Below are 27028 nucleotides of genomic sequence, written 5' to 3' on the forward strand. Positions count from 1 at the left end.
TTTCCTTGTCTGTAAAGCTTTTGATTTCTCCATTGAATCTGAATGAGATCCTTGCTGGGTAGAGTAATCTTGGTTGTAGGTTCTTCTCTTTCATCACTTGAAATATATCGGGCCACTCTCTTCTGGCTTGTAGAGTATCTGCTGAGAAATCAGCTGGTAACCTTATGGGAGTTCCCTTGTATGTTATTTGTCATTTTTCCCTTGTTGCTTTCTATAATTTTTCTTTAATTTTTGTCAGTTTGATTACTATGTGTCTTGGCATGTTCCTCCTTGAGTTTATCCTGCCTGGGACTCTGTGCTTCCTGGACTTGGGTGGCTGTTTCCTTTCCCATGTTAGGGACGTGTTTTTTGTTTGCTTGTTTGTTTTGTTTTGTTTTGTTTGCGGTACACGGGCCTTTCACTGCTGTGGCCTCTCCCGTTGTGGAGCAACAGGCTCTGGACGCGCAGGCTCAGCAGCCATGGCTCACAGGCCCAGCCGCTCCGTGGCATGTGGGATCTTCCTGGACCGGGGCACGAACCCGTGTCCCCTGCATCAGCAGGCGGACTCTCAACCACTGCGCCACCGGGGAAGCCCTAGGGACGTTTTTGACTATAATCTCTTCAAATAATCTCTTCATCTCGGATCCTTTCTCTCTCTCTTCTTCTGGGACCCCTAATGCAATTGTTGGTGCATTTAATGTTGTCCTAGAGGTCTCTTAGGCTGTCTTCATTTCTTTTCATTCCTTTTTCTTTATTCTGTTCCACGGCAGTGAATTCCACCATTCTGGGTTCCAGGTCACGTATCCTTTCTTCTGCCTCAGTTATTCTGCTATTGATTCCTTCCGTTGTATTTTTCATTTCAGTTATTGTATTGTTCATGTCTGTTTGTTTGTTCTTTAATTCTTCCAGGTATTTGTTCTTAATGCTTCTAGGTCTGTGTTAAACATTTCTTGCATCTTCTTGATCTTTGCCTCCATCCTTTTTCCGAGGTCCTGGATCATCTTCACTATCATTATTCTGAATTCTTTTTCTGGAAGGTTGCCTATCTCCACTTCATTTAGTTGTTTTTCTGGGGTTTTATCTTTTTCCTTCATCTGGTACCACGTCCTCTGCCTTTCATTTTGTCTATCTTTCTGTGAACGTGGTTTTCCTTCCACAAGCTGCAGAATTGTAGTTCTTCTTGCTTCTGCTGTCTGCCCTCTGGTGAATGAGGCTGTCTAAGAGGCTTGTGCAAGCTTCCTGATGGGAGGGACTGGTGGTGGGTAGAGCTGGCTGTTGTGTTGGTGGGCAGAGCTCAGTAAAACTTTAATCCACTTGTCTGCTGATGGGTGGGGCTGGGTTCCCTCCCTGTTGGTTGTTTGGCTTGAGGCGACCCAGCACTGGAGCCTACCCACTCTTTGGTGGGACTAATGGTGGACTCTGGGAGGGCTCACGCCAAGGAGTACTTCCCATAACTTCTGCTGCCAGTGTCCTTGTCCCCACGGTGAGCCACAGCCACCCCCAGCCTCTCTGCAGGAGACCCTCCAACACTAGCAGGTAGGTCTGGTTCAGTCTCCTGTGGCATCACTGCTCCTTCCCCTGGGTCCTGATGCGCACACTACTTTGTGTGTGCCCTCCAAGAGTGGAGTCTCTATTTCCCCCAGTCCTGTTGAAGTCCTGCAATCAAATCCCACTACCCTTCCAAGTCTGATTCTCTGGGAATTCCCCCTGCCGTTGCCAGACCCCCAGGTTGGGAAGCCTGACGTGGGGCTCAGAACCTTCCCTCCAGTGGGTGGACATCTGTGGTATAAGTGTTCTCCAGTTTGTGAGTCAGCCACCCAGCAGTTGTGGGATTTGATTTTATTGTGATTGCGCCCCTCCTACCGTCTCACTGCAGCTTCTCCTTTGTCTTTGGATGTGGGGTATCTTTTTTGGTGAGTTCCAGTGTCTTCCTGTCGATGATTGTTCAGCAGTTAGTTGTGATTCCGGTGCTCTCACAAGAGGGAGTGTCCTCCATCCATTTCCACCTTCCAGAAACCAGAGCCCTGAACTTTAAATTATGTTATTAGATTTAATACCTGCCTGCATACCAATGCACAAGCTTTAAATGACAAGAGCTTATCAACTTATTTCCAAGTTACTATAATTCTGAAGTACAATTTAGATCTGGGGGGTGCGGAATCAACATTTTATATTCACTGCTTACCAAGTTCTTACCATACTTTTAACTACCTTTTGTTGACCATCTCAGCTCAGACATAATCTTGAATATAGTCTCTAGCATTACATTTGGGTCTTGCGTAAAGCCAACAGTCACTCTTTATCTTTGCCTCTGTTTAATCCTCATTCAAATATATATTTATATATGTGACCTCAGCTGTGTACCAGGCACTGTAGTCAGTTTTGGGGATTGAAAGAAGAACAAGACATATCAAACCCTTGCCTTCATGGAGCTTACATTCTATCACCATTCTTATATATAAAATAAGAGAATTAAACATAATTTTGAGGGGTTTTTTCAACCTTTCATTTTATGGTTCTTTGTGTGTAATTTATTTTTTCTTTCAAAAAAATTCCAGAATATTTTTTTCAGGGGGAAAAAACCAATATGGACTCTTAAGACACAAAAAGTACAAACCATAAAGGAAAAGATGAATACATTAGACTGTTAAAATATGAAACTTCTTGTGCCTGCAGTTAACATTATGGTATTATGTACTTCAGAATTTAAGAGTGTAGATCTCATGTTAAGTGTTCTTACCACCACCAAAAAAAGAGAAAGAAAGGGACACAAGGAGTAGGTGTTGGATATGTCCATTACTTTGTTTATGGTGATGATAACACAAATGTTTGCATATGTCCAAACTTACCAGTTTGTACACATTAAATATGCAGTTCTTTATATATCAGTTATCACTTAATAAAGCAGTTTAAAAGTATTTTAATAAAATTTCAAAAATATATTAAACTTCTGTGTAACAAAAGGCATCAAACACAAACATGTAATTTTCAATAGAGGAAACCTACATGGCTCATAAAAGTGAAAAGATTTTTCAGATTCACTTGTAATCAGAAGAATGCAAATTAGATAACCATTTTATATCCTCAGGCAAAACGTGAAGTGTCTCAACTGTCATTGTTGGCAGGAGTGGCATGCACAGCCTTTTGAGAGAGAATTTGGCAATAAATAATAAGATTGATAATGTGGATACGCTGCATCCTAGCAGTTCTACTTTTCAGTATATGCCTGTGTATGTTATCATCAACATGGATAAATATGAAAGGCATAATGTTGAATAAGAAACAAGGAGCAGAACTCTGTGTCTAGTACCAGTTATGTAAAATGGAATGACACTGTATAATATTTAAAAGTAGATGTACAAGTAATAAAAGTATAAAAATATTTCATGGAGGTTGCATAACAAAGTCAGGATAGTGGCTCCTATAGGAAGGAAGGGAAGGTGGAAACCGTGATCTGGAGGGTATAGGTGGGCCTTCAACTGTAAATGTCACACTGTATTACTTTAATATTACTTTTTAAAAGTCTGAAGCAAATTTGACCAAATAATTTTTTTTTCATTAAGTCTAGGTGGTGAGTAAATGGATTTTTTTTAATAGTATTTGCTGGGCTTTTCTATATGTTTGAAGTATGTCATGATTTTCATCAAGTTTTTTTAAAAGTATATAGACTTGGGGTCAAATTGGCATGTGTTCACAATCTCTCACTCTGCGGCCTGGTATCCTGCTTTAGGCTAGCTACTTGATCTCTTTTGGCCTCGGCTTGTTGTCTTACGTGGAGAAAATAAATCTACCTTATTACCTCATAGGGTTATTGTGGGGCTTATACAAAAGTCCATAGGTGAAAGTGCTTAGCTTATGGTAAGGCACTTGGATCTTAGTTTTATCTCCTTAATTATGTGTTGCACAGCTCTTTCCTTTCAAATTCTGTTAAGATTCGATTCTTTTTCACTCCTCTTTTAACAGAAGCAAAGGGGAACCTTTTTTTCAATTGGCCTGGTTTACTGCAGTGCTGTTACAAGGCATAATTCATGTATCCACTTGGAGTGAATGTGGCATGTATTTCTTTTTCAGTCAGCATCGGAATCTCAACGGTGCAGGAGATAGAGGAAGTCACCGGAGCAGTCATCAGGATCATCTCCGAAAGGATCCATATGCCAATCTCATGTTGCAGCGAGAAAAGGATTGGGTCTCTAAAATCCAGATGGTGCAGCTGCAAAGCACTGATCCCTACCTGGATGATTTTTATTACCAGGTAAGTACTCTGTGCTAGTTTTGAGGATAATAGTTTAGTCCCTTACCCTGGTGAAGGTACTCATTTAAATATTGGTAGAATTAAATATTGATAGAATTTTCTTTTGTGGTAGTCTTCAAGTGGATAAGAATTGACTAAGCAAATTTTGTCCTCTTTTCAAGCTGAAGAACCTGTCCCACTATTCACTCAAAGGTTTGCATATATGCCTTTTATTTCTTACCTACGGAGGCTCTCAGACCAGTATTTTCAAATCTTTTCGGCATCAATAATCTGGTTCTTTCAATGAAGAATATTGGCAGTCTAACTTTAAAGATATTTCCATTGATGATTATTTTGAAGGCTGGGATTTTTTGATAAATTCATAGCAATCTAATAAAAATTAAAGATCAATATATTTATAGAGTACAAGTAGTGTTGTTACCACTAGTATAAGTTAATTATTTCATGATAAAGAGAGACCATATTCTGTGCTTGTTGCAACTGAAATCATCTTCTCATGTGGTAGAATTATTTTGAAAAACTGGAGAAACTGTCAGCTGCTGAAGAAGTGCAAGGTGATGGCCCAAAAAAGGAGCGCACCAAGCTCATTACCCCTCAGGTGGCCAGACTGGAGCACGCCTATAAGCCAGGTGAGGTTCTTATCCCCACAGCCATAATAGAGAGGTGTGGTGCTGCTGATAGGATAGAATAAAAATAACTGTAAAGATGATTGGATAGAGATGTTTGAAACTGATGTGTAAAGTATCATTGTCCTTGACAAATGCACAGGTCAGCCTTATTCAAGCATGGAGTGAATGGTTTGACAGATGGCCTTTTAGATCCTTTTCTACTAGAGATTCCATGACTTTTTAAAACCTGTTATAATTTCTAGTATCCATAAAATAGATAAGGGGGAAATACTTCAGAGTTTTATTTATTATTACAACCAAAAAAATGGGAAAGGGTAGATGTTGATAAGAGATTGCTTTAGATAATACATAGATTTTTGTAGTAAATTGTTAGGCTCTGTGTAAAGAATAGAGAATATAAAGATCTTCTTTGAAAGCTGTCTGCCTGCATTTCTGAGTTTTTATTTGTTGGAAATTTTTTGTCCCTGCAGTGCAGTTTGAGGGCTCTTTGGGAAAGCTTACTGTCTCTAGTGTGAATAATCCCCGAAAAATGATTGATGCTGTTGTGACATCTCGGAGTGAGGATGATGTAAGTGTCTGTAGAATTGTGTGTTTAAAAAAGTCTGGGTCATCACCACTTCTTTGGGGGTCAGTGGATTGGAATCCTAAGGCAGCCAGGCAGGACCGGGGTGGCAGGAGCCTTTGAACTAGGTCAGTCTGGCTGCAGGCAGCATCAGCTATTGACTCCAGTTTTTAAAACTATGATTTTCTCTGTGTTTTAAGATTTTTCTATGATATCTTCATCTTCCACTGCATTGTGCAACTACCTCTTGCCTATCTGTGTGTTCAGTTTATGTGTGGGTTGATTCAGTCAACTCTATGACCTTTGTCCACATTAGTTTTGTTTTAGAGTATTAACTTTCAAAGAGTCAGTATTCCCCAAGTATTGTTACACATGGAATTACCTATGTGCCAGTAAGTTATTTTTAACATGGGTAAAGAGTTCACATTGAGGAGTCTTGTCGTTTTTTAGGAGACAAAAGAAAAACAGGTTCGGGACAAAAGACGAAAAACCCTTGTCATAATTGAGAAGGTAAGTTTTAGAATTTGTTACTGTAGTTAGTTTCAAATAAGGAACTATTAAATGTATGTGTACTCAACAATGGGAAAGTAAACAATCAGTTAGTGTTCCATGATTTTAATTAATGGATATATTTGTGTAAAGTGCCTATTGTGTGCAGGACACGCTAGAAAGGAATGTGGCATACCTCACCTATGGTCTCATGAAAAGAACACTGCAATTGGAAGTCCTGGGTTTTTTGTCCAAGCTTGTTCAGTTAACAACTGTGAATGTTTTGGGGCAGGTCATCTTCCTAAGAAAATGAGAATAAAAATTACACTGTTCTGCCTATGAATTAATTCAGGTCTATTCAGTCAGCTCACATATATTTATTGGACATTCTCTGGGTGCTGGGCACTGTCCTGGGTTCTAAGGACAATCAGGTAATATATAAGCAGTTTGTGTTAAAGCATAAATACATATTGCAAGGCATAGAGCATAGGGGTTAGGAGCACAGACCCTGGAAACAGTCTACAAATCATGTCTTTTCCATTTCTCAGAGCTGTGACTTGAGGCAAGTTATTTAACCTTTCTATGCTGTCCTCAGTTTCTTTATCTTTAAAAATGAAAACTGTAAGAGTCTGTTTCTCACTGGGCTGTGGTGAGTTAGTATTCAGTAAATGAGTACTTGCAGAGTGTTTAGAGCAATATGCCTGGCACCCAGTAGTAAAATTAGCTGTGACCGTTTTTATTAATATAAGGCATTACTTGGAGCAGTGGTACGCATTGTCTATCTTACAGTGCTGTTGCCGCTGCTGGAGAATTTGGAAAGTGTGTAATCATTTCACTGTCTGCCTTCTGGATTAGAGGTCAAGGAGGTACAGGGAATGATGTTCAAAGAATTTTTTAAGTTATTGCACTATGTTTTTCTGGGTTTAAAAGAGCACTTTTTCCCTCTCAATGTTATTACAATGCGCTCTCACTCTTTTGTCTTTATCTGGTATTCCTAAACTGTGAAGTTGTTTATCTAATACTCTGAGCTTGCTGAGGCCTGCTTTGTCTCTCACTTAGACCTATAGTTTACTCCTTGATGTGGAGGATTATGAAAGGCGTTACCTCCTAAGTCTGGAAGAAGAGCGACCTGCCCTGATGGATGAAAGAAAGCACAAAATTTGTAGCATGTATGACAACTTAAGGGGGAAATTGCCTGGACAGGAGAGGTAAGAGTAGTGTACTTTGGTAAAAACATAGACTAGCTAGACTCCTTCCTCTGCTACATTGAACTTTATACGTTCTACCCTTTGGATATCCTTCCTTACCATCTCAGTAAGCTCAAAGTCTTTCCTTTTGGCCTCAAATGCCACTTCATGTAAAATATTTCATAATTCTTTCCAGCCAGGAAAAAAATCTGTTTATCCTGAATTCATTTTTTCAGCAAGTACCTATTCAGGTATCTGCTAGGAACTGTGCTGGGCACTGGAGATACAGTGGGGAGCATTATTTAGCTTGTGTTGTTGAGCTTACAGATTGTATCTGGTTTATGCTTACTAATGTTCAACGTTGTGATCTTTATGTATTTTCTTTCCTACTAGGAGGGAAAGTATTATAACACTTACACTTCCTTGGGATTTCCATACAATACTTATTTGCTATGGAAACCAGTTGGTTTTCCAGTGGAGACTAAGCTCCTTAATATAACTTCTCTATATCTCTCTCATCTCTCTCCAACCTAGTATCTGGAACAGAATCTTGCTAATGGTAAATGTTCTATAAATCACAATATTTATTTGATGAATGCGAGAGGACTGTGTCTCCTAATCACTCCCTTTCTCTTTGCCCATTCAAGAGAATTGATGATTCTTCTAAGCCAGGACACACGCAAAACAGAACTTCAAAAAAGGACCTTCTTTTCGGCACACCTTTTCTGGAGTCGGGCTGACAGGGAACTGGTTGAATAAGTTTGGGTTTATCCATAGATTTGACTGTTATGCAGCCATTAAAATGTATGTAGTTAAAGTATTATTTATTGCCGTAGAAGAGTGTTCACAAGAAGTTGTTGAGTGAAAAAAGTCAAGTAACAAAGCCATATAAATTACATGGACCCTTTCTTTTAAATGAAAGATAAAAATATACAATAGACAGCAAAAATGTCTTCAAAATGATAACACTAATAAATTATCTCTGAGATTATGAATATTTTATTCCTTTTTTCTTATATATATTTTCAGATTTTGCTGTTTTACCCATGTCGTTTGTATAGTTACTTAAAAGTTAATAAAGGAAATTAATGCAAATAGTTTGATCAATTCTTTAACATAACAGTTTTTGAAATGATGATTTTCAGTATTTATGAAACGAAGAATTACTTTTTTTTTTATTATTCTTTGAGACTATACCAAAACTCCACAGTAGCTTCTTTATTTATTTAGTTTTGGCTGCATTTGGGTCTTCGTTGCTGCATGTGGGCTTTCTCTAGTTGCAGCTAGCAGGGCTACTCTTTGTTGCAGTGCGCGGGCTTCTCATTGCGGTGGCTTCTCTTGTTGCAGAGCATGGGCTCTAGGCGTGCGGGCTTCAGTAGTTGTGGCGCGCGGGCTCAGTTACTCCGTGGCATGTAGGATCTTCCCGGAGCAGGGCTCGAGCCCATGTCCCCTGCATTGTCAGGCGGCTTCTTAACCACTGCGCCATCAGGGAAGCCCCGAAGAATTACTTTTTATTATTTGGTTGAGAGTTGGAGAAGTAATTCTATTTTGTAGTACAGATAATTGTAGAGTGAAAATAAATGCAGTGTATTCACTCAGTAACATGTAAGAGGAAAAAAGGGATTTTTTACATTATTCTTGCTGGCCTAAGTTAGCATTCTTCTTTCCCTGCAGGCCCAGTGATGACCACTTTGTACAGATCATGTGCATCAGAAAAGGGAAGAGAATGGTTGCCCGTATTCTTCCTTTCCTCTCCACAGAGCAAGCAGCTGACATTCTCATGACAACAGCCAGGAACCTCCCTTTCCTTATCAAGAAGGATGCACAAGATGAGGTGATCCCCCATGTGTGGGACATCTTTCCTTTGGGTCTTCATAGTTGAAAAGATTTCTAGAATCCAGATTTCTTTTTGTCTCCTTTTCCCTTTTGTATTCTTTTATCTTTGGCAGAGTGATATGATTATTTAAGGCAAAAACTTTACTCCAGGCCTGTATTTTTAATGTCACTTTTTATCCAACAGCCCATGTTCCTAAACAGGAGGAAAGCAGTAATTCTGTCTTATTTGAAGTAGTTGTAAAAGCTGTGGTCTGTATCAGAATTGCTTGGGAAGCAGATAATTCAGCCCTACGCCAATCTTGCTGAATCAGAATTTACAGAGAGACGATCAGGGCTTCTGGGTTTATAACAACATCCCCAGCTGAATCTGATGCTCACTAAATTTGCAACTTATGATCTTGGTTACTTTGTTGGATATAAAGTATCATTCATTGGGCTGTTATTAGTAGCTAACATTGACCTGTAGACTTAGTTGAATGGTGTCCCACAGGAATTGGGCCAGTGCTTTTAAATAATTGTATCTAACCTAAACTGGGCTGGAATTTGAAACATGATTATCAAGTTGATAAGTTAACTCTTGGTAAGAATTGCTCTCTGCTTATGCGTGTCGTAATACTTGAAAGATTAGCACAATTTAAAATAGTCTTAGAATTTCAAAACAAGGAATTGGTAAGGTTAGCACAAAGGGCTAGTATTACTCAATGTGAGATTCAGAATAATAGAATTTATGAGCGTGAACCTGAAAGATGTGAAAATTATTCCTTCTGAAATGATAATAGGATTGAAAGAATTTCTTCATTCAGCAAATATTTATTGAATACTTCTATGTACCAGGCACATTTAGGTCCTAGAAATATAGCACCTAGTTCGAGGTGCTGAGAGTTAGGAATCCAAAGATGCCTGCTTTGGTGGAGCTTATCTGCTAGTGAGGAAAACTTGGTTAAGTGTAGAGGCTACGTTTTTACCTGTATGCGTTAAAGAGTAATAGACCACATCTCTAAACACCATTTTTTTGACGTAATAGCGTGTTCCAGGTCCTGAGGCATAAAATGTACGAGATAATTCTGGAATATCTTGTATCAGAAAGCATGGGAGCTAAACGATTACTAGGGTCCTGTGTAGAAGATGCACAGACCACTTTGAAGGGGCCTCCTTTTGGCCAAAATGGGATAATTTACATCAGAAAGAAAAATTATAGGAGTGGATTGAAGTAAATCAAATATATTTAATTTAATGAGTTCATAATGGTATGAAAAAAATATACTAATCACCTTCAGAGATTGCTAGGCTATCAACTCATTATTCTGAAAAGTGGTAAATAAAGGAAAAGAAGCATTTATCCTGCCGCATTACAACCAAATGTCATGGTGACCAGAGAGTGATAATAGAAAAGTTCTTCTTTATAGAAGGTATATCAGCTAATAAATTCAAAAGAAATGATAAAATTAGAAAATTGCAGTTTTACAGCTCCTAATGGAAAAGCAATCAATCCAGGCAGCAACCATTACTGGTGCTACAAAAGCATTAGGTAAAAGGTGGATGGGGACCTTTACGGTGGTTGGAGCAGGCAGGCGACACCTGAACCCACTGATGTTTTTGGTTTTATTTATGTATGTATGTATTTATTTATGGCTGCGTTGGGTCTTCATTGCTGCGCGCGGGCTTTCTCTAGTTGCAGCGAGTGGGGGCTACTCTTCATTGCGGTGCACGGGCTTCCCATCGCAGTGGCTTCTCTTGTTGCGAAGCACGGGCTCTAGGCACGTGGGCTTCAGTAGTTGTGGCACATGGGCTCAGTAGTTGTGGCTCGCGGGCGCTAGAGCGCAGGCTCAGTAGTTGTGGCGCATGGGCTTAGCTGCTCCGCCTCATGTGGGATCTTCCTGGACCAGGACTCGAACCCGTGTCCCCTGCATTGGCAGGTGGATTCTCAACCACTGTGCCACCAGGGAAGTCCCCCAGTGTTGACTGTTAACACCACTAAGGGGGACAACCGGACACTATGTGCATCTTGATGTGATGCAATAGAAAACACACAGCTCTCTCCATGAAGTTTTCTTGCCATACACCACCCTGACCCCTCCATTGAACTTGAACTGAATCGAACCTCTAATTATCAGTTTTTATGGGAAAAAACAGAGGATGGTGAAACCTGTTAAGTGACACCACAGGGGTGCAATTAGCCAGATCCAAACTATGGGACAAATGACCCAGTTTCTTCAACAAATAAATAGCATGAGAAAAGGAGATGGACGGTGACAAAGGAGCTATTAACAGATTTTAAAAGCCTTACCAGCCGAATGCAATGTGTGGATTTATTTGAATCATGATTAAAATAAATCAGCTACTGGGACTTCCCTGATGGTCCAGTGGTTAAGACTCCACTCTCCCAATGCAGGGAGCCCCTGGGTTCCATATCTGGTCAGGGAACTAGGTCCCACATGCTGCAACTAAGAGTTTGCATGCCGCAGCTAACCATCCCGCATGCTGTAACTAAGACCCAGCGCAACTAAATAGATAAATATTTTAAAAATAAAAATAATAATTCACATTGCTGGTCCTAGACTGAATGTCCATCAAGCTAGGATGGGCATGTACCATATTGGCCAAAGCATTGAGGAAAGCCTTTGCTGTGTTGGACTATATTAACTGATGGCATTTAAAAAAAAAAAAAAGAATAAATCAGCTGTTAAAAGACATTTTTGAGACAGTTGGACAGACTGAATTTGGAATAAATATTGGATGATAATTAAGGAATTAAACTTTGTTAGGTGTGATAATATTGTGAGAGATTTTGTTAGTGATGCCAATTGAAGTATTTATGGATGGAATGATCTTATATGGGAAGCAAATAGATTTAATAAGGTTGGCAACCTGTTGTTGATTGAATTGTTGTTGAAGTTAGGTTATGGGTATGTGGACTTCACTATACTGGTCTTTGTACTTTTGTGTATGTTTAAGAATGGTTTCATTTTTGAAGCTCTGTTTATTTAGAGTAGTAGATCTTGAAAAGGAGTTTTCTGCATCCTTGGATGCTGTTTAAAGTAGAACCAGCCATCACTTTTTATGCCATGGGCATTGAGTGCTGGAAGCACCCTCAATTTCCTTTCAAGTGTCATAACCTAGTTATACCAGTAGCTCTGTATTTTAACTTCCCAGTCCGGGCCTTAAGGCAAAACGGAATGAGTGGACCAGCAGGCTGGAATCCAGCAGCCTTGGAGTCTGGTTCTAGCTCCTAGCTTTGTAACCGAACACTGAGTTTCTGATCACTTAGCTTCTCTAATAATCTATAAAAATTGATTAATCATTTCCTCATTCAGCTTTTATAAAAAGATAAAACAAGGTACAGTTAACTCTGAAAATACTTCTCGATAACTCTGTAGCACTGAGAATTTTACCTGTGTTAGAGTCCCTCTCACAATATATTAAAGTTGCCAGTTTACTCATGGCTTCTCCTCTATGCCTTAGACCCCTGAGGGTCTGTCCTGTTTACTATTTGTTTTTACCTCACACGCCTGGAACACATTTAAATGTGTTAAAGCATCTAAATATTTGTGGAGGGAATACTGATGTTTTATCGTGAATCTTGCTATGGATTTGAGAAGGGATGTTTACACCCGTGTTCACACAAATAATGCTGTTTCCTTTACAAGTTGAGTTGAAAAAGTTCTCAGTAGCTACCATAGAATCCGCTGTTAAGATGCTGGTAGTATCTGCTAGGCTTGTCAGCCCTTTTTGGTTAAATCTTGCCTCGGGAAGTGGAATATACAACTGAGCATCCTTCCACCCGTGCCCACTGATGGGGTGTGACTGAAGTAACAGTTGCCGAGATGTGATGCCTTTTTTTTTTTTTTTTTGGTAGGTGCTGCCATGCTTATTGAGTCCCTTCTCTCTTCTCCTCTATCATCTTCCATCAGTGGCTGTCACCAGCCTTCTGCAACAGCTAATGAACCTACCTCAGAGTGCAGCTGCACCAGCACCCTCCAATCCTCACCTCGCTGCTGTGCTCCAGAACAAGGTGGCCTTGCCCTTTTATGTCCCTGAACTTCGAGAGGCATTTAAATTTGAGTTATGAGTAAAAATAATGACTACTGTGGCGATTGTAAAAAAAAAAAAAAAAAGGCTTCCTTCAGCCTTTTACATTAAGCTTATAGTGATAAAAACTAGAAATAACAGTGGTTTCAACAAAATAGAACGTTCTGTATCTCATGTGGAATAAATCTGGTATGGTGACTGCATGGTGTCAGGGGTACAGGCTCCTTCAGTTTCCCTTCTTTGCCATCCTTAGCAGTGGCTGCCACGCTTGTGACCTCTAATGGTCCACGATGGTTGTGGAATTTAAGGTTCCACTTTGCACCAGGAAGAGAGGTGTGTTTAGAAAGCCAAGAGGTGTGGAGTAGCTGTCTGTCCTCCTTATTTGGACCTTTTTCAGGAGCTCTAACCACCAACTTCTACTTAATCTCAATGGCCAGATCTTAGTCACATGCCATGCCTAAACTGCAGGGAAGGCTGGAGAACGTCTTTTAGTTCACGCCATTGTCACCACAAATAGATCTAATAGGAGAAAGAAAGCATACAGTATTAGGTAGATAATTAACGGTCTCTGTCATAAGAGACTATTTCATATTTCATCTGTATCAGGTTAAAGACCCAGAGAGTCCTAGGGGAAGCAGGATACAGAAGAAGAACATGGGCTTTGAGACAGAGCAGGTTTCCACTCCTTCTCTGCCACATCCTAGCTCTGGGACCCTGAACACATTATTTCACTTTGCTGAGCCACACTTTCCTGATCTGTAATGTGGAGGTGATGAGGTCAGTGTCAGAGTTGTCCTGTTTCTTAGAAGAGAAAGCAGCCGTGAACGGTTCAGTATAGTGCCTGGTACACAGTGAGCACTCACTAAGGGCCGTCTGTTACAGTAGAGGGAAAAGCAGACCCAAGGCCTCTTTCTTCTTATACCTGAAAACCTGCCAAGCATGGCTCAGAAGGGCCGCGAGTACCTCAGAGGCTGAGAGGGTGATGGTGCCTCAGGGGACATAAGACAGGGGTTCTGGGGTAATCAGTTGTGTGCCTTCCATGTTATTTGGTCTCTTAGCTTTAATTTTGATAAAGACAGTAGAAAAGCATGAAGTCAGACAAGGTTATGTAACCCGTTGTTTTTCCGACAATGACATGAAGGGAGCTTTTTTGGAAAGGCAAGGTTATCCTGTATGAGGTGAACTCAGAAAGGAGGGGATGGAATCCCAAAATATCCCCAGCTTCTCTTTATGGTCCATTATAGCTGTGATTCATACATTTAACCTAGGACTTGAACATCCTCTCTAAGCCTTTATATTTCCAGATATGTGTGTCCTTTTTTAAGGAAATTTTCTCTTCATTCCCTGATCATCGCAGTTACCTTTCTTTGTATGTTTTCTCACAGGTCTTAACACCATTTTTCTTAATTCAAATTCTATTTAATGTCTTTTATTCTGTGAACTTTAATTTTCTGTATCAAAATTTGTCTTCATTTAACTCTCCTTTTTAATCCATTTCTGTTCTGGTGAACAGGAGAAAAGCTAAATCCCACATTGCCCATGGCAAGGAGAAGTTGTCTTGCCCTGTCGGGGTGGGGTGGGGTGTGGAGGACTGCTGGACACTGGGCAAGGAGAAGTTGTCTTGTCCCGTCGGGGTGGGGTGGGGTGTGGAGGGCTGTCCCGTCAGGGTGGGGTGGGGTGTGGAGGACCGCTGGACACTGGGGCTTCCTGCTTCCTTTGGGGGGGCTTGTTGCTGCTGTGCCAGGAGAAGGACACAGCCTCTCGGCTCGGCCCGATTCCACAGAGCAGCACAGCAGCGGGGTTCTTTTGATCCAGCGCCGTTGCCCATCTAGCGCTGCGGTCCGCGCAGCAGCGGTCCAGGAGGACTGGGTGCAGCGCCGTGTGACGCCCTCTGTCTCCTCTCGCAGTTCGGCCTGTCACTGCTCCTCCTCGTGCTGAGCCGGGGGGAAGACCTGCAGGGCTCAGACCCCACTTCAGAATCAACGCAGAGCAACCAGTGGTCAGTCTAGACTGTGTTTCTTCTCTTATTTTAAGTTCTTTTAGGTAATCTTTTCATTCTTTTTTTATATTGTTATTTTTGATTTTCCCTTTCAGGACGGAGGTGATGTTCCTGGCAACCCGAGAACTTCTGCGGATCCCCCAGGCAGCCCTGGCCAAGCCAGTCTCTATACCCACAAATCTAGTATCCCTGTTTTCTCGTTACGTTGACCGACAGAAACTGAACTTGCTGGAGACAAAACTGCAGTAAGTTGGAAACAGGAGAGTTCCACATCTCACTGAAGTTGGCACTTTAGAAGTTATGTTGAGGAGGCTGGGGGGGCATAAAACTGCATTTGGTGGAAGAGATTAAAGATTTCTGTCAAATGCATGAATATCTGCGAGATATAAAAGACTGTATTGGATGCAACAGAACCCTCATTGTTAAATAAATGTGAAGGGTACAAATATCTTAGGTGTTTTGTTACGAGAGTTCATACAAGGATGTAACTCTGATACAAATGACTGACTTCTGTTTTAACTCATTTATACAGGTTTCCTTTCTCTCTTTCTTTGTACCGTAGGCTAGTTCAGGGGATACGATAAAAGAGCTCCACATGTGTCCTGTACCTCCTTTTGGCTGCCACCTGCACTGCTGCCACCACCAATGGAGTGTTGTTTTTAATGAGGGAGGGAAGGTAGCTTATTCCCCAGAGCGCCTTGTGGGACCGATTCCTGTTCACAGGGGTTGGCTCTGAATGCCAGGTATTTCCCCACTGGTCTGTGAAATGTGGCTGGGTGATACTTCTGCTGGTTTCTTCTTACCGTCTGTGTTACAATTCTGCATGTCCTACTTTTACCCAATTCTTCTCAATTTTGCATTTTCTTTGCCCTAGAAACACAAATATAATCTCTCCCTTTATCCCACTACCACTACTCCAGTTCAGAGTAGATTGTAGCTTGCCAAAGGATTCCTTCCCTCATCCTACTGAAGTCTTTTTTCATTGTCCCATATTAATATGACTGTAGGAGAGCCAATTAAGTAGAAGTCTATATATATGCGCGCACACACCCCCCTATACACACACTTATGTGGTCTCCAAAGGATGCTTAAAGAATGAATTTTAGATTGAGAAATATTTAGGTGACACAACCCTTCTTTAACCACAAACCAGTTGATGTATTTTTAATCTGATTCTCGTCCCTCTTGTAATGAATTTGGTGGGTTCTACTTGTTTTCATATAAATATAGGGTATGGAGCACGTTTAATAAAACCAGAACTCTTAATTGGCTGCTGCCCAGCTCTAGGCTGAGAAGTTCTTTATCTCCTCCCCACTTGTATTTCCTTTGGTTCTGTCCACCTCAGTGAAAACAGCACACGGTTAAGCCTTTTTCCTGCTACAACTGCAGTGTACTTGAGCCTGTCCCCTCGAGTGCATGGAAGGTTGCCCAAGATGACCCTAACCTAGAGCCCGCTTCCACAGTGTAGCTTTTGCACACTCAGTCTGTCTTCCTGAGACTACTTCAGTAAGCCATGCTTTCACTTCTCTCTTTTCTGTTTTTATTTGGTGCCATGGGGAGAAACCTCCACACCTAACCATGGAAGCTAAGTCCGGCCTGTGCTGCTCTTCAGTTTCCTCCACACTGTGGGCAGAGCTGCCGTCCTCGCTGCTTCATCTCACCCAGGTCCCATTCCCAGGCAGCCAGGGGCCTGGGTCTGAATGCGAGCAGGGACAAGCCTGCTGTGACCCTAGTCACTTATCCCTCCCCCATTCAGCAGTCAACCAGGATAAAGGGTTTTGATCCCTGATGATTATAGCCCTCAAGAAAATTAAATCTGAATTAATTTCACATGACTGTCCTGATGCACATTTTGCTGTTCTAGCCTTTTCGAATGTAGTGGGGGGACAGGTTATGATATTTAATGAGATTTAACATTTTGCACATAAATGTACAACAGTAAGGTCCTCAGTTATATCCAGCTCTCCTTGTTCTCCACCTCCATTTCTTCCCATTCAGTGGCCCTAGGTTCCACCAGCTGTTCCCCATGACATTCCCTAGCTTGCCCTCTGCCATCATTTTCCACTAGGCGCCTTTCCTACCTTCCCTTCACAACCGATCAAGTGAAGGCTTGATTATTATTTCTTCTTTTCTGTGCTTTATCTTTTTTGTTTGGTTTTAATTAATAAAAATTAAAGTTTCTAAATTTACATTTTTATAGGGTATTGTAAATAAAAATAAATTGTATACTTGAAAAAAAAATGTGCCTCCATTTCTATTTATTACTTCTGAGCTTTTTAATGTGTTTCTAGCATATTTAGATAGACCTCTTGGTGTTGTGGATTGGTAAGGATATTATTACCTAATTTTTTATCTTTTTTATTTTGTCATAAGGGAGACAACACATAAAGATCTTATGTTTACGTGATAACTTTCCTTTAAAAACCTAGCGTGCTTTCAGGACTTCCCTGGTGGCTCAGTGGTTGAGAGTCTGCCTGCCAGTGCAGGGGACGTGGGTTCGAGCCCTGGTCTGGGAAGATCCCACATGCCGCGGAGCAACTAAGCCCATGCACCACAACTACTGAGCCTGTGCTCTACAGCCCAGGGGCCACAACTGCTGAGCCGACGTGCTGCAACTACTGAAGTCCGTGCACCCTAGAGCCCGTGTTCCACAACAAGGGAATCCACTGCAGCGAGAATCCCGTGCACAGCAACGAAGACCCAATGCAGCCAAAAATAAATAAATAAATTTATCAAAAAAACAAAAAGCCTTTTAAAAAAAACCTAGGCTGCTTTCGACCATTGTCATTTGCCCGCAACTTTTTCTTTTATATAAATTTGTTTGTTTGTTTCTTTTTGGCTGCGTTGGGTCTTCATTGCTGTGTGCGGGCTTTTCTCTAATTGTGGTGAGTGGAGGCTACTCTTCATTGCAGTGCGCGGGCTTCTCATTGTGGTGGCTTCTCTTTGTTGCGGAGCATGGGCTCTAGGCACGCGGGGTTCAGTAGTTGTGGCTCGCTGGCTCTAGAGCACAGGCTCAGCAATTGCAGCACACAGGCTTAGTTGCTCCATGGCACGTGGGATCTTCCTGGACCAGGGCTCGAACCCACGTCCCCTGCATTGGCAGGTAGAACCTAACCACTGTGCCACCAGGGAAGTCCCTCCTCTCCAACTTTTAACTACAAAGCAGAATTATAAATTTCAATAGATGGACTGCAGTTCATCTTCATCTCTAGACATACGAGACATTTTAAAAAAATTTTGGCTGCATTGGGTCTTCGTTGGCGTGTGCAGGCTTTCTCTAGTTGCAGCGAGTGGGGGCTACTCTTCGTTGCGGTGGCTTCTCTTGTTGCTGAGTACGGGCTCTAGGCTCACAGGCTTCAGGAATTATGGCTCACGGGCTCTAGAGCACAGGCTCAGTAGTTGTGGTGCGTGGGCTTAGTTGCTCCGCGGCATGTGGGATCTTCCTGGACCAGGGATCAAACCCATGTCCCCTGCATTGGCAGGTGGATTCTTAACCACTGTGCCACCAGGGAAGTCCTGGCATATGAGACTTTTTAAAGAAACTTCACGTAGCCCAGTTTGGCCTTAAGCTGCCCTCATGGTTAGTATTTCCTTAGCTCTCACTCATATCTCCTCAAAAGAGGTGGAAAAAAGTTGGTCACTCTTTATAGTAAATTCATGTTAATTATTTCAAACTTATCACAGCATTATTCATAATAGAAAAATTGAAATAGCCTAAATGCCCAAGATCACAATAATGGCTAAGTAAGTGATAATCTGTGTCATGGACAATTAGAATATTTAACCATGGAAAGTGTTCATGATCTAGTATGGGGGAAAAGCAGAAAGTATATATGCTTTGAATCCAGTTCTTTTTTTAAGAAAATGTATATATGATGAGAAAAAAATTGGGAGGATATGCCCCTGCAGTTACCGCTGAAGGTGTCCATCTGTAGATGGCGGGATTACGTGGAACTTTCTTTTGCTTTCAGTATTTTCCAAGTCTTCTATAGAGAAAATGCATTGCTTATATCCTTAGAGGAAATATTGTCTTTGAAGAGCTTAGTTACATGGGAAAATACTTAATATAATGTTAAGTATAAATAGTTTTTATATGTGTATATGACTTAATCTGTGTGGGGAAAAAAATGGGAAAGGAATGCAATCAAGGGTGATCAGAGAGCAGTGGATGCCTTTAAGGGGAAGGGTTGTGGAGGATTTTGTGTGTAGTTGATTGTTCCTGCTTTTCCATTGTCCAGATTGTCTTCAATGAGCATGTATTGCGGTTACAACCAAAAGGGGGTTATTCTCTAAAAACAGCTAAAATTAGTAAACCCTCTACTTTCTGGTGAGAAAATAAGTTCTAGTGGGACAAAAATGTCTGACCTAGTTGTGCTTGGTTTCAGAGCCAGTGCATTTGACTTTGTAGCAGATGAATGTGCTGAAAAATATGTGGAAACAAGGCAATTATCCTGTGAGATGTGGTCAGGTATTCCACTATTGAACATTTAAAATGATATACTAGGGACTTACCTGGCTGTCCAGTGGTTAAGACTCTGTGCTTCCACTGCAGGGGACACGGGTTCGATCCCTGATTGGGGAACTAAGATCCCACATGCCATTCAGCATGGTGAAAAAATAAAATGATGTACCAGTTGAGGGGGTCGAAGAACCACTTTGATGAGTCCAAGCCATATCTCCCAGTAAGCTTCCATATGTACACGAAATTGCATTTTTTCCTGACTGCTAAATCAAGATACATGGATCCCAGCTCCATCTCCAGAAAGATCTGCTCAAATCCATTTTGGTCTAAGTTCCAGTCAGCTAGCTTTCACCAAACCTGCCCTGTCAGTCGTCAGGAAGGCCAAGACATCTTCTGAATTTGATAGAGGTCACTGGATGCCCTCCACCATCTACTTTTGGAGAGCAATAATGTCCATCGTGTGAAAAGTCCAAGTGGGAGATTGGAAGGCGTCTTATACTTTCCTTCACCCAGCTATATTTAAATATATTGATACTGTGATCCTTAAGAAATTTATATATGGGTTTTTAGGCAACAAGTGTTTAATCTGAGGAATCCGTATCTTACAATCACCATTTACCTTCTTGAAGCAGAGGCACAGTTGTGAATAGATTGCAGGTCTCATAACAGCCTCTACTTTGCCTTTTATTTTGTGAATGTTGCACGTAAGGCTGTTCCAAGGAGCTTGTCATTTATTATTCAGCGTGACTCTCTAAGCTCCCCAGTTTAGGCGAGTTCATTCTCCAAGGCAGTATTAACCTAAATCAGACCTGAGAGCTGGGAAACATCTAGAAGGGGGCTAGGTAATCAGTGATGTGTGCACTTTGCCAGTTGCGAATAGAATCTCTCCTAAGTTGCTTAGATTTTACCAATCTAAAAAGAATTCCACCACCACCACCACCCCGGAAAAACCATGGCTAACAGTTTGGCATATCGTCCTCTAAGTGATTTTTCTATGCAATTGCATACATAGATAGAATGGTAGATATTTTTACTTTTTTCTCAGTACATTGTGGATATCTTTCTGTGTTAGTATATAGACAGGTATCATGTTTGTTTTAATGGTTGTATGGTGTTCCACTGCGTGCCATAATTTATTCAACTGCTCCCCTATTAATAGATTCAATCTCCAAATATTTTTTGCCAGTCATTATTGTTCATCCAACAGTGAACAAAGGTAAACCCACAATATCGCCTTACATTTCTGTAGGGTTTTTTTATAGTGTAAAAAGAACACTAACATGCATTTACTAGTTCAGATCTTCTCTATAACATTTTGAAATAGAATGGGCAACTGCAACTGTACAGTACCAAAACGAGATCAGCAAGACCATCCAGCTGGTAAGGGCTAACACTAGGATTTAACCCGTAAAGTTTCAAGGTCCACATCAAGCGTCCTGGCTACAAGAAGGCTCCTGTTCCTGGACTCAAGTTTCATGTAAGAGCCACCTGAGAAGCTACAAGCATTTAAGGACACATCTGCAAACCCTTTTGATTGGGTTTTAATGCCTTCATTTTCAGTAGACAGATTAAATAATTCCCTCTCAGTAATGTCCAAAAAGGGTAATTCAGGTTTTAACTATTGGAGCCAATTGCAATATATAAGGACCTGAACTACAGAAAGGCAGCTGTCAGGCATCTGTATGATCCTTTTGGTTTAAGCATCTTGAACAGGAGATTTAAGAATAGATTTCCTTCCATACCACTTCATCCCAATGTTCTGAAATGCGTTTTTTATATTAGATATATTCAGTCACAGGTGGTTGGCTCACTCATTAGTTCACTGCGTTAATATGTGAACTCCACAAATGCAGCAACTGTCTTGTTCACAGCTGTGCCCCAATTCCTAGCACAAGGGCAACACCTAGCAGGCATCCAACAAATGTCTTGTTCATAAAATAGTGAAGAAACAGCTTAAAGGGGTTATTCAGAGGACAGACCTTAATGTAATAAGTTAATCTGTGTGTGCAAGGCCCATTCCACGCTACACTGTCACTCATTTTATCACAACAACCCCTAGGTCAGGAACAATTCGATAAGGTAAATCAGACAAACGTTTGTGAATGTCCAGCGTTACTCCAGGTACAGTGGTGACAAAAACAAAGGCTCTGCCCTGGGAGGATAGTTGGTGATAAGTGCTAAGAAGAGAACAAACGAGGGTAAATGAATGAAGAGTGATGGGATTTGTACTTTAGACAGAGAGGCCAGGAAAGGCCTTGATGGGCATATGATATTTAAGCAGGTACATGAATAATGAGAAGAGGACAGCCATGCGAAGGTCTCAGAAGAGCATCCCAAGTAAAATGCAGGAGATGGCCTCTCCCTGAGATGAGAATGGGTGAGGAGTTCATGGGACCACGGCAGGTTAATGTCGCTAGAGTGAAGGGAGCTGGTAGAGTGACCACACTACCTTGAAGGGATTTATTCACATTGCAATGGGAAGCCTTTGCAGAGTTCTTAAGGAAAAAGTACAAAACATCTGATTTATGCTTTTAAAAGTCACTTTGCTAGCTGGGGGGTATAAATTAGGAATTTGGGATTAACAGATACACACTACTGTATAAAATAGATAAACAAGGACCTACAATATAGCACAGGGAACTATATTCAGTATCTTGTAATTATAAGGGAAATAACCTGAGAACGATTAGATAGATAGATAGATAGATAGATAGATAGATAGATAGATGTATAACTGAATCGCTTTGCTCTTCACCTGAAACTAACACAACATTGTAAATCAACTATACTTCAATTTTTTAAAAATCACTTTGCTGGAAATTCCCTGGCTGTCCAGTGATTAGGACTCGGGGTTCAATCCCTGGTCGAGGAACTAAGATCCCGCAAGTCGCGCTGCACTGCGAAAAATAAAATAAATTTAAAATAAATAAAAAATAAACATCACTTTGTTGTATGGAAAAGGAAATCGGCAAAAGAAGGGGCCACTTATGAGAAGGCCTCGCAACACTGTTCCTGCTCTACAGAATGAGGAAAGCGAGCCTTTAAAAGGCAAAGTGACCGAGGGACTAATTTTTTTTAAGTAGATTTAGGACGGATGTTACCTTGGGGTGTGTGTGGGGCTGTCGTTAAGAGAATGGGATTGGTATAAAGATGTGGGAAATAGGTCATTTATATTTCTTACGTTGAGTTGTGGGATGACAGGGATTCATTTTATTTTTGTGCTTCGTCACTTTTATATATCATGTGTTCTGTGAATGTTACGGGCTGAATTTTGTCCCTCATAACTCAAGTTGAAATGCCATTTGCAGCAACATGGATGGACCTAGAGATCATCATACTAAGTGAAGTAAGTCAGAGGAAGACAAATATCATATGATATCCCTTATATGTGGAATCTAAAAAAATGATACAGATGAACTTATTTAGAAGACACAAATAGAGTCACAGATGTAGAAAACAAACTTATGGTTACCAGGGGGGAAGGGGGGAGGGATAAATTGGGAGATTGGGATTGACATAATCATACTACTATATATAAAATAGATAACTAATAAGGACCTACTGTATAGCACAGGGAACTCTACTCAATACTCTGTAATGGCCTATATGGGAAAAGAATCTAAAAAAGAGCAGATATAGGTATATGTAAAACTGATTCACTTTGCTGTACAGCAGAAACTAACACAATGTTGTAAATTGACTATACTCCAATAAAAATTAAAAAAAAAAAAAACTCACGTTGAAGTCCTAACCCTCAGTACCTCAGCATGTGACCATGTTTAGAGACAGCACATCTGAAGATGTATTAAGTTAAAATGAGGTCATTAGGGGAATTCCCTGGCAGTCCAGTGGTTAGGACTCTGAGCTTTCACTGCCAAGGGTGCGGGTTCAATCCCTGGTCGGGGAAGTAAGATCCTGCATGGCATGGCCAAAAATCTGAAGTCATTAGGGTGAGTTCCAATCCAATATGACTGGTGTCCTTACAAGAAGTAGTGGTGAGGACACAGGCACAGAGAGGAGACCATATGAAGATACAGGGAGAAGACAGCCATCTAAAAGTCAACACCTCAAGACTTCCCTGGTGGCCCAGTGGTTAAGACTCTGCACTTCCACTGCAAGGGGCACAGCTTTGACCCCCTCTAGGTGAACTAGGATTCTGAATGCCACACAGCCAAAAACAAATTAAAAATAAATAAGTCAGCACCTCAGAAGAAACCAACCCTGCCAACACTTTGATCTCAGACTTCTAGCCTCCAGAATTGTGAGAAAATGAATTTCCATTGTTTAAGCTACCCCATCTTTGGTACTTTGTTATGACAGTCCTGGAAAACTAATAAGTTTAGGTGTCAAATATTCCATCATTAATTTTTTTTTAATTTTTAAAAATCCATAGGATAGTAGAAAAATATGTATCAAACTGTTAACAATGGTCATTTCTGGAAGGTGTGATTATGGGGAATTCTGATTTTCTATATTTACATTTCTGAACCCTTCATATCTTTTATAATGAGTATATTTTGGTTTGTATTTAAAGGAAGGAAGAAAAGGGAGAGAGAGCATGGACATGATTTGTCCAATATTGTAGTGAGTGAGTGGCAGAAGAAGAAAAACTGGATTACATTGACAATCATTTTCCAACATTTCTCCATCTAACAGAGAAGCAGACATGTTGTATGGGACTTCCAAAACTGTTCCTTAAAAGAAAGGAAATTCCCTTTTGTCCTCGTTCCTTCCCTCTTCTTCCTGCCTAGAATGGAGCTGTAATGACTGGAGCTCCAGCAGCCATCTTGGGGCAAAAGATAATCTCAACAATAGTAACAATGCACAGTGGAGGAGAAAGACGGAGGCTGTGTCTCTGAAGACTTCAGTGAGCTACCATACCAACCCTGAGCTGCCTACCTCTGCTTTCTTTTCGATGTGAGAATAAACTCTTAGGTGTTTAAACCAACATAAATTGGACCTCTGTTACTTGCGAATAAACCTAATCCTAATTATTACAAAGGATTTTTTGTTTGTTTTTGTTTTTTTTTTGTGGTACGCGGGCCTCTCACTGTTGTGGCCTCTCCCGTTGCGGAGCACAGGCTCCGGACGCGCAGGCTCGGCGGCCATGGCTCACGGGCGCAGCCGCTCCGCGGCATGTGGGATCTTCCTGGACCGGGGCACGAACCCGTGTCCCCTGCATCGGCAGGCGGACTCTCAACCACTGCGCCACCAGGGAAACCCAAAGGATTTTTTTTTAGTCATTCGATATTAGAGCTCATTAAGTGCTATTGGGGAAAAGTTATTTGAATAATCTTTTAAAAAAATTATTACAAATTTGAGGGAATTCTCCACCCACAGCCTCCATTTTCTGTGAAGTGCATGATTATCTGATGTGAAACAGGAGGGTTTGTGTAGCCTAAAGAGGGTGGTTAAAATGTTGGTACAAGTTCCCGGGAGGAACAAGAACAGGGGCAGGGCTAGTGATAACTTTTTAAAAATAAAAGAAACTAATTCTATTTTCTGTTATCAATTTTAACTAAAACATCAGTTCATTGTGTGGATGACACATGACTTAACTATTTGAATAGTTTCTGTTATTAAGAAAAAAAAAGATTCCAAGCCACCAGCAGTATGAAGGCTGCCAAGGCTGAAGTCCTCTTCATATCTGTGTTTGAATGCTGGCTTTGCTTTTATAAATTATTTTACTTGTTTGAGTCTCAATTTCCCTATCTGTAAAAGGGATGGCAAAAACAACTGGGATTGTGACAAAGAATAGATGAAATTACATTTGTAAAAGTGCTTAGCACTCAGTAAAAGCTATTCCCTCACTTTATTAATCCATTTGTACCTCATATAAAGTTCCAGTATTTCTAGGCTTGTCATACCCCCAAGGAAGACCTGTGGGTCCCACCTGGATGAGTTATGTTGTGCTGCAAATATAATCTTAAATAATTAATAATTTCAGTTAGCGTTTATTGATCATTTACTATAGACCAGGCACATTTCATGCGTTTTTATTTAATCCTTCCCCAAAACCTTGAGAAATAGATGCTATTAATATGGTCATAAGGAAACGAGGAGAGGTCAAGTAAACAGTCCAAGATTTTTTTTTTTTGGCCATACGGCACGACTTGTGGGATTTTAGTTCCCCAACCAGGGATCGAACCCAGGCCTTCGGCAGTGAGAGCTCGGAGCCCTAACCACTGGACAGCCAGGGAATTCCCAGCAGTCCAAGATTGCATTCACTTAGCACAAGCAGGATTTAAACCATGGAGACAGTAAAAAGATAACTGGTCGCCAGGGGTTCAGGGAGAAGGAGGGAGAGATGCATAGGAGGAGCACAGAGGATTTTTAGGGCAGGGAAACGATTCTGCATGATACTGTAATAGTGGATGCATGTCATTATACATTTGTAAAACTCACAGAATGTACAACACCAAGAGTGAATCCCAACATAAACTATAGACTTTGGGTGATAATCAATTATAACAAATGTACTACTCTGGGTATTGATGGTAGGGGAGGCCGTGCGTGTGCGGGGATGGGGGATATTAGAATTCTCTGTACTTTGGGCTCAATTTTTCTGTGTACCTAAAACTGCTCTTTAAAAGCCTATATTTAAAAAGCATGAAAATGTCCAAAGCATTGGTGATTGTCAGGTAAAACAGTCTGGGCTAAACAGAGGATTAAAACAATGGGATAGGAAAGGAAAGTTTGAACCCAGTAGTGAAGGGCCTTAGACAGTCAGGTGGGTAATTGGGACTTTAGCCTGTAAGTCAGCGGGGGTTGTTGAGGATTACTGAGCAGGGAACTCAGGTAAAGAACAGACTTATAGGAATAAACCTCTGGCTGCTATTGTGTGAGGAGAATTCGGGAAGATAGAGTGGAGGCAAATAGAGTAGTGAAAAAGCAGGTAAAAAACACAAGTGGGGGGATTTCCCTGGTGGTGCAGTGGATAAGACTCTGTCCTCCCAATGCAGGGGGCTCGGGTTCGATCCCTGGTCAGGGAACTGGATCCCACATGCATGCCACAACTAAGAGTTTGCATGCCACAACTAAGGAGCCTGTGAGCCACAACTAAGGAGCCTGCGAGCGGTAACGAAGACCTTGCGCAACCAAGTAAATGAATAAATAAATATTAAAATAAATAAGTAAAATAAAATAAAGCACCAGACCATAGGGTAGAATTCCAAATGATATTAAAAAAAAAAAGCACAAGTGGACCTGTAAAGAAAGGGGTGCATAGCCGTTGGTGGGAATGTAAATTGGTGCAGCCACTATAGAAAACAGTATAGAGGTTCCTAAAAAATTAAAAATTGAACTATCATGTGATCCAGCAATCCCACTTCTGGATATGTACCCCAAGGAAAGGAAATCAGTACATCGAAGGGATCTGCACCCCTCACTGCAACGTTATTCACAATGGCCAAGACATGGAAACAACCTAATTGTGTGTCAATGGATGAATGGATGAAGAAAATGTTATATATACATATGAATATTATTCAGCCATGAGGAAGAAGGAAATCCTGCCATTTGTAACAACATGGATGGATTAAGTGAAATAAGTCAGGTAGAGAAAGACAAATACTGTATGATCTTACTTATATGTAGAATCTTGG

At 40.9% G+C, this 27028-nt stretch overlaps 1 protein-coding gene across 4 annotated transcripts in view; it reads left to right on the plus strand.

Moving 5' to 3' along the window:
- PATL1 (PAT1 homolog 1, processing body mRNA decay factor) overlaps positions 1 to 16017 on the plus strand; it is a 35506-nt gene extending 19489 nt beyond the window's left edge. For 2 of the 4 annotated variants that reach the window (XM_060159080.1, XM_060159078.1), the window contains 10 exons: positions 4051 to 4231; positions 4737 to 4860; positions 5331 to 5428; positions 5873 to 5932; positions 6971 to 7119; positions 8773 to 8932; positions 12791 to 12946; positions 14871 to 14962; positions 15058 to 15207; positions 15525 to 16017. In XM_060159080.1, coding sequence (XP_060015063.1) covers positions 4051 to 4231; positions 4737 to 4860; positions 5331 to 5428; positions 5873 to 5932; positions 6971 to 7119; positions 8773 to 8932; positions 12791 to 12946; positions 14871 to 14962; positions 15058 to 15207; positions 15525 to 15546 — 1192 coding nt within the window. In that variant the 3' untranslated portion in view covers positions 15547 to 16017. Of the gene's footprint in view, positions 1 to 4050; positions 4232 to 4736; positions 4861 to 5330; positions 5429 to 5872; positions 5933 to 6970; positions 7120 to 7632; positions 7658 to 7745; positions 8933 to 12790; positions 12947 to 14870; positions 14963 to 15057; positions 15208 to 15524 lie in introns of those variants that run through there. The other 2 variants (XM_060159079.1, XM_060159081.1) reach the window with 2 other exon arrangements.
- Positions 16018 to 27028: the final 11011 nt, after the last annotated feature.

Source organism: Lagenorhynchus albirostris, chromosome 9 (assembly GCF_949774975.1).
Source record: "Lagenorhynchus albirostris chromosome 9, mLagAlb1.1, whole genome shotgun sequence".
Taxonomy (NCBI): domain Eukaryota; kingdom Metazoa; phylum Chordata; class Mammalia; order Artiodactyla; family Delphinidae; genus Lagenorhynchus; species Lagenorhynchus albirostris.